The sequence below is a fragment of the Apus apus genome, chromosome 2, assembly GCF_020740795.1.
Source record: "Apus apus isolate bApuApu2 chromosome 2, bApuApu2.pri.cur, whole genome shotgun sequence".
NCBI lineage: Eukaryota > Metazoa > Chordata > Aves > Apodiformes > Apodidae > Apus > Apus apus.
In genome coordinates this window covers 50,281,948-50,297,592 of record NC_067283.1, presented here as the reverse complement: position 1 = coordinate 50,297,592, position 15,645 = coordinate 50,281,948, and the positions used below count along the sequence as shown (strand labels likewise).

General features: G+C 42.7%; 1 protein-coding gene and 1 long non-coding RNA gene across 3 annotated transcripts in view; one reads left to right on the top strand and one right to left on the bottom strand.

Moving 5' to 3' along the window:
- The window catches only part of DPY19L1 (dpy-19 like C-mannosyltransferase 1), a 50,454-nt gene extending 46,657 nt beyond the window's left edge, over nucleotides 1–3,797 (bottom strand). The window contains exons 1-2 of one of the 2 annotated variants that reach the window (XM_051609807.1): nucleotides 3,327–3,797; nucleotides 2,286–2,351 (exon numbers count right to left, since the gene is read on the bottom strand). In XM_051609807.1, the coding sequence (XP_051465767.1) occupies nucleotides 2,286–2,351; nucleotides 3,327–3,621 (361 nt within the window). In that variant the 5' untranslated portion in view covers nucleotides 3,622–3,797. The remainder of the gene's footprint in view (nucleotides 1–2,285; nucleotides 2,352–3,326) is intronic. The other variant, XM_051609806.1, reaches the window with a different exon arrangement.
- Nucleotides 3,798–4,218: 421 nt separating this feature from the next.
- LOC127380596 (uncharacterized) lies at nucleotides 4,219–14,087 on the top strand. Its single transcript, XR_007888529.1, has 2 exons — nucleotides 4,219–4,355; nucleotides 13,837–14,087. It is a non-coding gene; the product is annotated as an uncharacterized LOC127380596 (long non-coding RNA).
- Nucleotides 14,088–15,645: the final 1,558 nt, after the last annotated feature.

Genomic DNA, 15,645 nt, shown 5'->3' with positions numbered 1-15,645 from the left:
CATGTGGTTCCAAATAAGCCAAGTATGCAGTACTCTATTGCTGCAAATAAATTATCTGTTAATATGGAAATGACAATTCAGATTCAAACATAACACATTTCATAGAGAATACAATATATGTAAATCTGATTCTTTCCTTCAGTAAATGTTTTATTTGAAGTGAATGCAGTAAGTGTAAATACATTCACAGTTATTTTGGAGAATTTCACATACATTTTTATAAAACTTCACAATATCACTATTGTAAGTATAAATTGAAGACCTTTTATAATCACACAGCAATTCATGTAATTACTCACATTTCAAGAGACAATATGCTTAATTCATAGACTTCCACTAAGAGTCCAAATCGACATTTTTTTCAATAGACTGCATCCAGACTTACATTAAGCTAGTTTCTGACGGAAAACATGCAGATCAGCACTATTAAATTACCATCCTTTGATTTCATTAATGTCCTTACAGGGGGGTAGGAAATGAAGCAGAGGACAGGAGAGCAATACTAGAGCCCTAATGCTATCAGGACTTACACAGCTACTATGTGCTTGAACTTGGAGATGCCATTTTCTCACCCAACCGAAGAATCCCTCTAAAAGCAACCCATATGATCAGGCTTTTGCAGACTAAGGCTGCTATGTAAAATCTGAGCTTATTCTTCAGATTTCCTATTTTCGCCTGTGTTCTGTTCTAAAAAAAGCAATGTGAATGGCATATAAAAAGGCATTCTAATTCTGGAAATTAGATACTGAAAAATAAAGCCATAATATACCAAATCTGTTTACCAAGAGGACAACAAACGCTGAGATACTCTAACACAACAGGATGTGAAATGTACTAGAAATTGATTAATATTCTGTAAGTGACCAGGTAGGAACACGGCAGAACCAGGAACAATGAGGACATGCAAGCATTGACTGCTTCTGCAACTTGGTCAAGATGTTTTGTTGTTAGATTCTGCATAATCTAGAAAGGATGTCTTCAAGAATAAGGCCTCAATTCAATTGTCATTAAATAAAAACAAAAAAAAAACAACCAACAAACATCATTATAGGAGAAAGTGTTGTATAAGAATACCTTAAAAATCTGGCAACTTTATTACTGCACATAAATGGAGATACTTCTTAAGAGAACAAAAAATCCACAACGTGTAAGAAAACTAGCTCCAACTGTGGGAGAATCGGTTTTCAAAACACTAACCTTACAGCTTAAGCACAAAACCAAGAACTCAAATGCCACCAACGCTAATCAAACCCCACTAATTCATATTTAGTATATGCATATTCATTGATACTGCAAATACTGTATGCTATTACATACTTTGCCATTAAGGGTTTACTCCTATTAAAAATATAAATAGCTCCCTGACATATTTAATTGGTTATCTGCATTTCACAGCCAAATTCAAACTCCCAAAATCATAAAGCTTTCTACCTAATCTGCTCTCAAATTTCAATCAAAGCAAAGCATTTTTTTTATTTTGACCATCAGTTTAACATTTCTACGTCATCCAAGTTAATACTAGTCCAGGAAATGCTGAATAAACAGAGGTATGCAAAGCAATTCAGGAACAGTTTATTTATCAATAAGTTTCTAAGCTAAGGGTTGTTTCCCTGCTACTACTTTGCAACACAATTCATCAAACTGAAGAAAATCCCTTTAGCAACAAGGACCACTGGTAGTTTGATTAACAGTGCCAGTGTCCTTGGAATACCCTGATAGTCTTTTAATATAACACTTTTAAGGGCACACCTAATTGCATATCTGACAAATATGCTATTATTTAACACTTGTTAACTTTAGGAATGCATTCTTATTTATTTTTTAAATACTTTAAGTGCTTTTTCAAGACTTTGGTCATTAGCCATTTTAATATTTACTCCAAAATATTCCCAAAGATAACAACATCTGAATCTACATCCTCCTACAGATGTATGTTCTTCTATCCATAGAACTTCCAAAACAAACTGGTTTGATTACATTACTTAATAAGAGTTGGTTTGAGTTGTGTGTGTGTTTTTTTCCCTAGAAATTAATGACTGGCTAATAGAAGTCCATAAATATCTGGGCAGTTATTTACCTACAAGTGTCCTGATACCACAGCAACTACTACAATAACAGCTTTTAAAAAGTTACCAGGTAGGAAATTATTTGCTGTCTCGTTTCAATATAAACTACATTGTTTTTTTTTCCAAGTTATATTTCCAATGATACTTTGATACAGTTTACAATTCCAGAGAAAGAAAGGTAAAAAACACAGTGTTCTCCCTCAACATACTCATACTCACCCAGAAGGAAAGTGAGCCACATCTTGCTATCAGTTTTTACAAGGAAGGCCCTTCTGTCATCAAATACTGTCAAAAGAAAGCAAGTATTTAAAGCATCAATTAAGAATGGCCTCTCTAAATGGAAATCCATTCAAACTCTAAAGCATTAGCTTTCTGCAAAATTCTTCCGTTCAAAACTGCTGAAAGAAATTTCACACAGCAAGTTAGTAACCACACACAAGTGTTAGGCATCACAGATAAACTCCTAAGGCAACTACATCAACCAGGTTTTGAATTCCTGAAGTAAATTTTACGAAATAACTTGTCAAAAGAGGATCTGTTCATTGCTTTTGTCAAGTCTGCTCTGACGGAAAGCCAGACTTGGAAAGAATAAGCAACCCTCCATCCTTTCAGGAAAGAGACATCAAGAAATAAGCTGGAAAGCTGGACATACCCGTACTATAAGCAGAGCTAGACAAGAGGATCAGAGGGGCTGTTTTCTCGAAAAGTTAGTTCCGCAAAGAGCAAATTTTCCCCTTTCTCCCCCAAATGACGCTTAAGCGGTCAAAAACTCTATCCCCCTCCCTCGCCCCCAATTCTCGCCGCCACCAGTGTGGGTCTCGTCAGCTTTTGTTTGTTTGTTTGCTGTTTGTTGTTTGTTTTTTTTTAACCTCCTCCTACAGTGCCAGCACAAGGGACGGGCACCGGGAGAGGCCGGCGGCTGCCCCAGGCAGCGCCCCACACAAGCTTCCCGCCTCCCTCCCGCCGGGAGACGCCGTCAGGCCGCAGGGCTGCCCGCTTCCCCCCGGATCGCCCTCCCGAGGAAGGACGTCCCGGCGGCTCCTCTTCCACAGGCGGCAGTGAAAAGCCAGACGGGGCCAAGGAAGCTTTCGCGCCGGGCAAGTCTAGCGAAACCAGGAACGGGGGGAAGAAGGCACGCCAGACCGAGCGCCAGCGCACTTCCCGCGGGCGGAAGGGCTGCCCGCAGCCCAGCGGGGGCAGGGGGAGCGGGGCAGGGTTGGGGGCAGGGGGGCGGCTCCCGTCCCTCAGCCCGCAGCTCACCTGGCAGCCGGTCTCTGCAGACGCGCAGGAGCCTCAGGGGGCTGCGGCCCAGCACCACCCGCTCGCCCTCGGCCGCGGGCCCCTCCCTGCAGGGTCTCGGGGGGTCGCTCCTGGCTCCCCGCCGGCCGCCCCCTCCCTTCCGCACGGCGCGGGCCCCGCTGGGGACCTGCCTGCCGGGAGAGTGCGACGGGCGCCCGGGGCCGCTCCTGGGGCTGGTGCCCGGCGACTGGCGCTGCTGTTGCCCGGGCTTGAGCGGCGGCGAGTCTTTGTTTCTGCCTCGGCTCGGGACTACCATCTCCGCATAGTGCCCGCCGGGGGCCAGGACGCCGCGCCGGAGGGGAGAGGAGAGGAGGGCGGTCCTCAGCCAGGAGGTTCCCCCACCCCCGGGCAGGGCCCGCAGGCCACGGGGCGGAGCCGGAGCGGGCGGGCTCGGAGTACCGGGGCGAGGGGGGCGGCCGGCCGGTCACTACTCCGCCGGGCTGCGCCGCCGCCGCCGCCCGCTCCGCCCGCTCGGCCACGTGGGGGCGGGGGCGGCGCTGCCGGGCCGGGCGGGGCGGGGCGGGAACAGCTCCCCCTGCCCCCCCTTCCCGTTCCCGTCCTCGCCCCGCCCCGCCGCTCACGCACGGCCCGCCCCGCAGGCCCGCGGCGGCGGGAGCGCTGTTGTTGTCGTTCCCGCGTTCCCCGTCCTGCCGCCCCGCGCCGCACGTGCAGCTCCCGCTGCGGGGCCCTCCCCTCAAGGAAGGGGGAGCGGGGCTCTGCCCCCTCACCTCCCCTCCGAGGGACGCCGGCAGTTTTTCCCGCCGGCTCCCGTCCTGTTTCTTCGCCTTGTGTCCTGGTGTTTCATCTGCCCTTTCGATCGGCTTTGCCGCCGTCAAATCGAACCCAGCCCGAAAGGCAGGAGATCCCGCCCCGGAGCGCTCCTGCCTTCCAATTCCCAACACGGGAACTGCCAGGAGACAGCGCAGGGGCTTCCCACCCAGGGGGAACGCGGCGTCCTCCGCTTCTTGCTGCTCGTGGTGGAGTTCAGAGGTGGGTTTGCCTTGCCGTGTGGCAGCACCCGGGTGGCCTCTGCCCCAGGCAGGAGAGCTGGGCACGGCCTGCAGCCCGGGGGCAGCCAGCCAGGCAAGGCCACAAGCAAGGTGCAGCTGCGGCCAGAAGCGTTCTGCTGGGTTCAGAGGTTTGAAAGGGGCTGTTACACGGGTCCCGTGTAACACACACCCCTGAGACCTGAAGTGTTTCGTGCCTTCTCTTCAGGACCTCACAGCAGCACTGTCTTCGGGCTTTGCTTTGGCCCCACTCACTCTCTTATGCTTCTGCTCCCAAGTTTTCTTGGCATCGTCTTTCCATTCAAATCTGCTTATTTTTCCTGGCCTTTCCACCCCTTTCCTCTCTCATAGAAGACGTGACTCTTTCTAAAATGTTTATAATTTCCATTATTTATTTTCACCACCTCTTCCTACTTATTTTTATGAATCTTATCTTGAGAAATGCAAGGTTTGCGCCTTAGGCAGCAAATTCTGTGCTAAGATAGTATTTTTAACTGTTCAGTAAATAATTAGTCAGCATATCGTTAGCATTGGAAGGTAATTTCGGTCCAGATTCAGCTACCCAGGTAAGGAATGCATGGGAACTAGATGGCCTTTGCTGGTTCAACAGCGAAACAAGCCTGTGGGACTGACAGGAGGTCTGTGTGCCCGCAGGTGCTCTTGGCTCCAAGTTTCTTCGCCTTGTTGAAGGGAAATCATCCTACCCCCAGCTGTTTTGGGGAGATAATTGCAAAAGGCACATGTTACATTGATCTGAAAAAAAAACGAGCAAGGAAGAAATAGTATTTTTCATTTTACCAGCTTACATAATTTTACAAAACATCCAGTCTCCTGAGCACAGAGGCCTTTATTCCAATGTGAATTACCGGTACCAGTTTCATTTTCGATAAACCCTTATCTGTGCTTATTACATACTAAATGAAAAATGAAAGAGCAAAAGGAACACTATTTGAATGTTTAAAGACTACCTAATATTTTCCCAACTACTTTCCAAGAGAAAAAGCTCCACAATCGGCTCTTTTTCGTATTTGATTTTAATCGTGCAGCCTGTTGTTGCTGGCTGAGTGATTGAAATGTACAGGTTCCAAATAGTTAAGGAATTCTGCATTTATCTGGCATAGAAAAAGAGTAAAGTGATATGTTCTGCTGAATTTTAACTCCTGAAAACTATTTTCAATTTTTGCCCAAATCATTACAGTCATGGAACACTTAAGAACTTGAACAGTTGAGAATATTAAGATTCAAATTATTGCTGTGGGATGGCTCGACCATTGAGATTAACTGGGCCTGCTCCAGCCTGCAGCAAAGCAATTACCCTTCAGGCTGTTTTCTTTTATTAAAACTCTTCAGGCAATTCATTTCAAAAGGTAGCACACAGAGAACCTGATTACAGAGGCATGTACTACTAAACTAAACAACTCGGAAGATTTTAAGTTATTGTTAGAATGTAAAGATAGAATATCACATTCATAAACCTAAAGAGGCCACATTCACCAACTATGAATTGCTAAAGAAAACCATCAACACCACTTCAAAAGAGCTGCAGTGCATCTCTAAAAATAAAATGGCATTTGCTTCAATCTGTAAGAGACACAAGTAGTATGAAATAAACCTTAGGTTTGTATCATCACAGGAGTTGTGTATTTTTCCAGAAATGCAAGGTTTATTTCCAGCATCATGTTTCATATGGAGTAGCTCATTACTAATATGCACATCACAGCAAAGGACTGATCCCAGTAAGCCAGCACATACCTTGCTGTTCATAACAAAAAGGATGAGGGAGGAAATGTGATAATTCTGAAAGTAAAGTTTTATTTCTCTCAACTCTTGAGGATGCTGAAGGGTATATACTAGGCCATAGGAGAGACATCATCTTAAGCAGCTTATCCTAACTTGTTCTGCCCAGGAACAGCAAAAATCCGTAAGATGTTTCTCCACAGTTTTCTGCTGTCCCAGGACAAGGCATGTGCTGGAACACAATATTCCTGTTCCTGCTAGGTCTTCCCTATCTCTCTGACCACACATTTTTCATGATCACTGCACTGTGTCTTCATATTTTCAAATCACTCTGCCAGAAATCAGCAACCCCAGGATGCTGAGTTGGATGGCAGAGATAACGCTCAGTCCAGGTATCAGGCCCTGCAAGTAACACACATAGTCTTGGCAGTTCCTCTATATTCTTTGGCAGTATTCATTCCTCAGGACACTGGACATGCACACCTCATCACCACTGAGTCCAGAGCTTGCTTTCTTTTCCTCCACACATTCTCATCTTCCGTACGGTTTCCTACCACCAGTTCTCTCACTCTTCCTCTTGCCTCAAGTGAGACCTTTACTTTCAAGTTTATCACCAATACCAACCCCTTCTTTCTCCCAAGGTGATTTGAGTAAGAGTGCCTATAGAGAATTCCCTTTTAATCTCTCTAATAATGTTTCTTGCACTTCTCTGCTTTGTGCCAGTAGCACTGTGTCAGAGCATATTCTGCAGATTTTGTGGTAAGGCTACCATTGCCACTTACCACAGGGCTTTGCTTCTGTAAAGTTTGTGTTGATCCACCACACTTTTATGCATGCAGCACCAGACTTAATAATAGCAGGACTGCATTGTAGCAAGTTAGGGAACTTCAGGCTCCCCTTCTTTGGTTTATTTAATCCCAGGTTAGACTGCAGTGAAGGTACAATCTGGAAAGTATGTCTCTTCAGCAAACAATTGTGTGGCTGCTTCTGTTTAGATGTATTCAACCTAACATTAAGCTGGCCATTTTGAGTGCTGACAGCAACATAGCTGCAGCAATGTGGAGATCAGAGCCTCGGGAAACTAACTAGGCAGTTACAGCATTTTGAGCTCTATACCATATGGTCATATCTGACTTAACTCATTATTAATCGTCCTTGAGCTTCAGTCACAGAACAGACATTCTTACCTAAGGAAATAACTTTATGAGAACAAAAATAGTTGAAACCTCTTCTTGTGAAGACCAGGCTGAACAGAAGTGCAGAAGGCTTAAGAAGTCTCTTAAGGCAGAAGTAAAGCAACAGAATTGCCCTCAGAGTTTGTACGTGGAAGAATCTGGCAGAAAAAAAAAAGCAGAATGTAGTGGCAAACAAGTTTAGCGTGTTCCTTGTCCTATTTAACAGTTCTGTGGGGTCAGTTCTCTTTCTGCAGGATACAGATATCCCCCCTCAAATTAACTCCTGTAAAAATGCATTGCCTGTATCCTGAAGAGGGAAAAATATGCTCCTGGTGAGTTAGTAATACAGCAATCTGATCTCTACATGCACATCTCTGTTCACATCTACTTCACTCACTTTTAAAATTGCAGTTGCGTTTTAACTATATATATATATATATATATATATGCAGCTATATATAACTGAAGCATTTGCATTTTAACTATATATATAAAACTGTGTAAAACTGGAACATTATGTCTGCATGGCTAGCTTCTCATACAAGCAAAAGCTGGTTTCTACTAGAAACAAATAAGAACAATTTACCCAGCTTGCCTACCCCAGCAACAAACAAAAAAAATCACATTTTGAGAGCAAGAGGTCCTGGAAACCCTCCTTCCTTTGACACAGAAATCACCTCCTTCGTTTTTACAAAGATGATTTTAAGTCTCAGACTGCCTGCTGCCAGAATAACACTGAAGAACATTAGTGACTCAGAAAATGCAATTACTTTCCACCAGATTTTTTCTGATTTCTTGGCTTTCTGTTTCCTGTACCATTTATATGCTTCCTTAAATGCTTCCCTGCAGCTCTGGAAAAAAAAAAAAAAAAAGAATAGTTAAAGAAAAAGGAAGAAGAATTGCTGTGAATATCAGGGGAAAAAAATAAGGAACACTGGGAACCTCATATGTCCAACATATCTCCAGTTACCTTTGCTTCCTTGCTGCATACAGAATGATCAAAGCAGCACAGCTGTCCACTCACCCTGTTGAGCAGCTGATGTGGGAGATTTGCCAATGCCCCTTTGTATAACACGGAATGTGACCATCTCCTCCCAACTGCAGCCTGGAATGTTTCTGTAATTCTTCACCATTCTGAGGACTTCCAACTCCTCTGCATGATATAATCTCCTTACAGCTTTCAAAATTAAGATCTCTTGCTATACGCTCCACATTCTCACTGTGTGGTATTTGGCCACAGCAAGTAGTCGTGCTAATTTGGCATAGATGCCATGATTCACAGCCACAGCAACTGCATCTCATTATGCTTCTATTTGGAGGCACAAATTATAGAGCAAGTTATCAGGGCCACAGAACTCACTATTACAAGAATAAGTGATGGATCCAGCTTCCCTGAACCTGATTTACCACCCACCATGGTTTTGTTTCATTTTTTTGCAGAGTCAGTATTTGTCTGATGTGTCTCTAAGTAGCTGCTGCCAAAAGATGAATCAGGGAAGATGGAGGAAACAGCTTGCAGTGACAAGCGGGAGCCAAAAGACAACAGAACGGGATCATAGGAACATGGACTGAGCTATTACCATATTTCATGACAGATGCCCTCTATGTGAGGCTGAGAATATGGGCACCATTTACGATGCAAATATGGGAAGGCCAGCAATGGACTTAGAACAAAAACGTGAAGAAAGCAATGATCTGGAAGTGCTCACAGAATAGATTTTCAGTTAACAACTGGCAGAGCAACCAGATCTGCGTAAAACAGTAGGGCTCTTGAAATATGTTGCCATATCAGTCAGTAAACCTACACTGCTGGAGACTTATTGGCAAATCTGCTTTGGCAAGAGACTGAGAGAAGCTCGTGGACCACTGTGAAATACTTACACGCAGCTGTATCAGGAACAGCAGCAGAGTCTTAAGTTTGCCTGTTCAGATTTAGCAAGTTTATTTATATTTTACCCTTTACTTACCCCAATACTCATGTCAGTGGGGAGGGATTTCAGTATATCCTTTACTGCCCTGGTTAATGAAGCCAGAGAAGAGGCAGATTAATTACCCACAGACAGTGACAGAAAGTACCACTGGCAAACTAAGCAAAATGGCAGATCAGACTATAGGCAAGAGGATCCTACATAGCAAGCACCCCTTAAATGACAAAGCAAGCCATGGCTTTGGAATGTTTTTTGCTTCTTGTATATGACCGAGAAAAGCTCTTTTGCCAGAGACTTTATCAAGAGAAAAAAGGAAATGATGCTGTGGCTTTAATTTACACCCACACAAAACTAAAAAATTAAAACCAGTTTTACACACAAACATTTAAAAAATCCTATATAGAGTCCTTGTTGTAACTAACAGCATCAGTTTGTGTCTTCCTCATCTCTTTCCTCACCTTTTTAACTTTTTAATAATCTGTCTCAAATGCTTTCATTATATGTTCTGAGACCCTGCTGATAACAGAGCCCAAATCAGGCTTTCAAACCTGTGTTTCCAAAACACTAAGATGTGCTACAGCTTCTAACAACTTGATGGAATTAATCCCTTTCTTTCCATTTTCTGTGTGAAAATATCATTTGTAGGCATCATGACTTTACCTATCAGTCTGTCCCCCCTTACTTTTTTACAACGCCGCTCTCCTCTCTTAAATTACCACGAAACAACTACTGTCCCTTCCAGTTGGAATAATTCGTTTGCCTGTGTCCCAGCAGCTGTGCTGACAAGTAGGTACCAGGGCCCAGTTTGGAGCTTATTTTTGAGGTCACAGTGCCCTCTACTGTCTAAGGCATCCTGTTTACCGCTGCATCACCTTGGTTGAAAAACCTATATGCTAAGTGTTTATACATCATCACTAACAAAAGCTGTTTGGTTTGTTGTTGTTTTTTTTCTTTTTTTTTCAGAACTAACACATTCATATCTGTTTCAAGATACATTTTAATCTAGCCCATATCTAGATTGTTTTATTGAATAGAAAACAGGTTGACCAGGGCATAGTAATTTCTTGCTGACTGTAAAGCTGCTTTGTCAGTCGCTGTTCATTTAAATTAAACCACTGATCTGTGCAGTGAGCTTGAATCACACCTGACTTGTAAATGTTGAGTAATTCCACATAAGGAAGCGCTCTGACATACATGCAAAGTAAGAACCAGGCCTGTGTTTCAAGTACAGATTGTAAATCCATCTGCCACAGATTTGTATTGCTTCTGGTGATCAGACTCTGCAGAGTCTGATCACCTAGATAGAACAGGTGATAGAAATCACCTATTACATATGGAGACATTTATTACAAACTCCTCTCCTGTTTCTGTTTGCCTTCACTATCTCTCTTTGTGCATTATGTGGGGTACTGTAGTTGGTTTCACTCCCCTGGGAGTGTCTCCTGAAGCACCAACACACCATCCTGCAAGTGAGCTTGGGACCATCCCTGCCTCCCTGCTGACCCATCTCTCACAAGTAACCACAGACCCTTTGCAATGCTCCCTCCCTCACCCCAAAGCCCCATTTGCTTTCACACAAGACATGGGCTGCTCTGCTCGCCCTGCACCCTACCCTTAGAAAATCCTACTTGTTTATGATTTTAACGAAGAGAATTCAAATAAGAAGTAGCATCTATATCCACTGGAAAATACATATACTGGAACAGGCTTTCTAGAGAGGTGGTCAATGTCCCAAGCCTGTCAGTATTTAAGAGGCATTTGGACAATGCCCTTAAGGTCATGCCTGAACTTTTGGTCAGTCCTGAAGTGGTCAGGCAGTTGGACTAGATTATTGTTGTAGGTCCTTTCTAGCTCAGCTATTCTATGCTATTTATAATTCTATTTTCTTCAGCCAATAAAAATCCCTAGCCTGGCCTGCTTCTTAGAAAGCATGCAGCAGGTAGCACTGAAGGGAATATGTGGGGGATGGGGAGCACATCTTTTGAGTTTGTTTTATATTCTGATTTTTTTTTAGCTTGACAGAGCAAGTCATGACTAACAGCTGGCTTATTTCATGACACAGGTGCAACCACCCCAGCTCCTCAAGGTGCTACAACTGGTTTCCCAGCAGGGGATCTTGTATCATGATTCCCCGTAGCATGAGACGTAGGAGTTCAGAGGATTTTCCTTCCTGAGAGATTACATTGATGATATATATCAATGTATATATTGATGATGGACTGAAGCCTGAATATAGTACAGCATTCCTTTTATCATGGTAGCTTGATAGCAAAATGAGGAGAGTTTAGTAAACAGAGTACTTTCATGCACACACAGGCTCATATAAAACTGAGTGTGTGTTTTCATGCATTTATTTATAAAATACTAAAACAGCACTTCTGGGCATAGAAGGCATATTTCAAATGTAGCAGACATACTTGTCTTTATCTATTCTTTGCCAAGCAACTGCCACATCATAAAGTCACAGATAATTTCACTGATACTAAGAACAGCTGAAGCTCCAAAATGAGTGCAACCCCAGGGCTGCACTGCAAGAAAACTGTGGCACACTTGTAATCCCGGATTTCTCTGAAGAAGAACTTCACAGGAAGAATGCTTTTAGAATTACATAATGGAAGGAGAAAAGGATGTCAAAGAGCAGAAAAGTGTGCTGGAATGGGTTACTTCTTAGTGCTGTTTTTGGGTACAAAAGCACACTGTTGGGATCATGCAGGGGAGCAGAGAAATGCAGAATGATTATCAGGAAAAGGTGATAAAGTCTTAAAAGATATTTTGTCATTACAAAGGTTTCATTTTTCCCATCTGCTGAGACAACACCTAGAAAAATTCCACTCACTTTTCAAACAGAAAGAGGTTCATTGCCCAGTAACAGCTCACAAACTACCTGTACCAGATTTAAAGTAACCTCACATGTACATGCTGTATGCATACGCAGAAGTGCAAGTTGCAAGCAGCACAGAACCCCCATATTTCAGCTGTAATTGTAAGCCTTATTGCCAGCATTATTAGAAAAGTTGCAGATGAAAGAATGGAAAATAAATTATTACTGTCCTAATTTACTGTAAACTGATAAAATTATCTCTTATTATAGTTAAATCAGTCAACAGTGTTGCACAGCTGTGGAAAACCAACATGTTACACTGGAGTATGTGAAAAGGAGTTTCATAGCTCACTCATGAAGTCATCTATTGACTCCAGTTAGTACTGGTGAGATCGCAGTTAAAGGAATGTGTCCGATAGCAAGCACTACACTTCAGGAAAGATGTGGACCCACTGAAGGGTAGGGATTTTTCATAATCTCCTTTATCCCTTACTGTCGTTCTTATTTTACACCAGCTGTGGCAGTTGCAAAGCAGATTTCCCCTCACCAAACCCATACACACAGCAGAAAGCCCCCTTGAAGTCTATACAAGGAGGATGGGAAAAATAGCCTGGAGAAGAGTAATCAGAGGCAATGTAATATCAGTTTTCAAATAGGCAGAAAGTTGCTATAAGAAGAGACAGGGCCACTGGATAAAGAGCAAAAGGCTAAAATTACAGTCCAGGTCAGGTTAGACATTAGGGCCAATTTCTAAGGAAAGAATGGCTAAGCATCAGACTCTTTAAAGGACCTGTGGAATCTCCATTGTTGAAGGCTCTTAAAAGCAAATAAGATAAACATCTTTCAGAGGTGCTTTAATTATAAACTGATCTTGGTTTGAGCCAAGGAGATGATCTCTGAAGATCCCTTCCTGCCCTACTTTTTATTATTATATACCAGCTAATCCCTCAATGAGTCTTTATGACAACATTTCATCCCAAGTATCCCCTGACCCAGCTGTGAGCTAGAGACCACCCAGCTCCTAATATACTGAGTAAAATGCTACTTTTATTCTGACCTGACATTCCATGGTTGTTTATCATGAAGGCTCTATGAAACTCAGAGATTAAGAGTCTTCTACAATGAAATACAACACCTCGAAATTTTGAAAACACCTGAAAAAAAAAATAAAAAGAACTCTGAAAGCAGAAGAGCTGGATCAAACTTCTAACACTTGCTTGGGCTTTTATTTTGAGCTGAGGAAGCAGGAGAAGAAAGAGGAAACAATGAGTTTGTGGTTGAAAACCAGTTTGGTTCTTAAGGAGGCATCCGCGTTTTACTAGCAGATCTACTTTGTGAGTACAGTGGATGATCTAAAATGAGGTGATAGCAAGGAAAGGAGTGAGTTGTGACAATAATAGAGTAGTAGCATTGAGAATAGGGACTGTGTATGTGGAACAGGACTGGGAAGGAGCAGGCAATAAACGAGGAAGAAAATTAAAAGTCAGAGCACAAAGAAGGAACAAGAGAGGAAAAGTCATACTGGAAAATAACCTTAAATGTGCAAGTGCAACAGAGGCCTATCTCGCACATCTCTGTGTCTTTTAAATACCTAGGCAGCCCGTTCAGTGCCTGACAACCCTTTCAGTGAATAAATTTTTCATAATATCCAGTCTAAACCTCCCCTGGCTCAACTTGAGGCCATTTCCTCTTGTTCTATTGCTTGTTACTTTGGGGCAAGCGACCACCACCCACCTCACTACAACTTCCTTTTGTGTAGTCGTAGAGAACAATAAGGTCTCCCCTCAGCCTTCTTTTCTCCAGATGAAGCAACACCATAAATAACCCTGAGGGCCTCGTGGAGTCCATGCTTCGCGCACTTCTGGCTCATTGTCACTGCTGTCTGAAAAGAGGGAGGAACCACTCCTTGGGCTTGAAGGAAAGGAAAGCCAAAGAAGGCAAAGAGTTCACACCAATGGACACCTTACAAGAAAAAAGATTGCAACTGCATCTTCAAGTTTTTCTTAAGAGTCTCCTGTTGTAAGCTTTACCTCAATAAATACTCTCAGATTTTCGTCTTCTCTCTACTTCACTACTTAAAGGTGCCTTATCCTTGTCTTACATTCCCTGTCATTTTAGCACTAATGAAACTGGCATGTTCTTTCCTGGGGCCCTTCCATTTGTGAAAAACTCCCCAAATACAGCTTGGAAGAAAAAGGAGGAATTCAAACTCCATGACCAGCCAAGCATGTGTCTTTACTTCTCAGAGATGGGAGGGCTATGGCAGACACATCCTCTGGACTCCAGTGTTTCCACTGGAAGGAGATTTATTCCTATTTCACTAGAGAGTCCAGCTGGGACATTATGATCCTCTAGCAGAGACTGTATTTGTCTCTTTGAGGGAATGAATCCATTTCTCTCATTGTGTGCACTTGAATACAGAATCCAAAATAATGAAGATTAGATACAAAAATAAGTCCTTAAACTCAAGATTTTTACTCAGTCTCTGGATATGCATATATGTGATTGTCTAATTATACCAAATGATTCTTTGCTATTTACCCAAATTAAACCTAAATCAACAGTCACAATTTAGAATAGTAGGGTGTGATTTTGTATTTGGGTGGCTTCTGTATTAACAACAATTTAGATCTGTGCAAAAAGTGGAAGGAAAAGCATACAAAAAGTTGAGACCACTGCAAGAGAATAAATCACAAAGTCTCTTTACAGCTCCACTGTCAGCATGCTTTCTGGAACCTGAAGTGAAGGTCTGCAAATGTATGAAAATTATTTCCACGGAAGAAAATACATGCATCTTCATGCAAACGTGCAACTACAGAGTTGTGCCCTGAGTAAGGTGTTAGGTGTGGCACACTTGCCCGGTTCAGCAACAGCAAGACCTGAACAACTCTCCAGTTACACAACTCTCGTGTGGAGAGAAAGCTTTAAGTGGGTGCAGACATCTGCTTTAAGCCTCGCAAGGCCTCCCGAGCATTGTAAATGGGCTTGTGTGTAGATGAAAATCAGGCTGTGCCTTTTCTGCCTGGCATGGTGTTGAGTACATGTTCCAAAAGTACTGAAAGATTACTTTTGTTAAGATATGGACTGGTATGCTTGTTTTGTCTACCGCGAAGAAATTAGAAGTAGTGCATGTGGGCTTATTATTTTCTCTTGGTCATATAGCATTTGTTACAGAGAATACTAATATTTGCTAAAAATAAGAGAGTAACCAAAAAAAAAAAACCAACCACACAAACAAAAAACCCTTACCATTCTTCATCCAAAAAGACATTACAGTTTACAACTGCCTGGCTACCATCCAACCGTTAAGTAGAAAACAAACAAACACCGAGACAAAAACAAACCGGAGAAAAGCCTAATCAACTCAAGACACACCGACAGCTGATGCAGGCCAGCATCCTTTCAGTCACCATGTGGATTTTGCACCTGGAGGACCTGGTAGGCAATCTGTGAGTACACACTCAAGGCAGAGGGCAGCTTCCATATTGTCTAGGGGAAAAAAAAAATAATTTTTATATCTATCTATCTATCTATCTATCTATCTATCTATTATCTATCTATCTATCTATCTATCTATCTATCTATCTATCTATCTATCTATCTATCTATCTA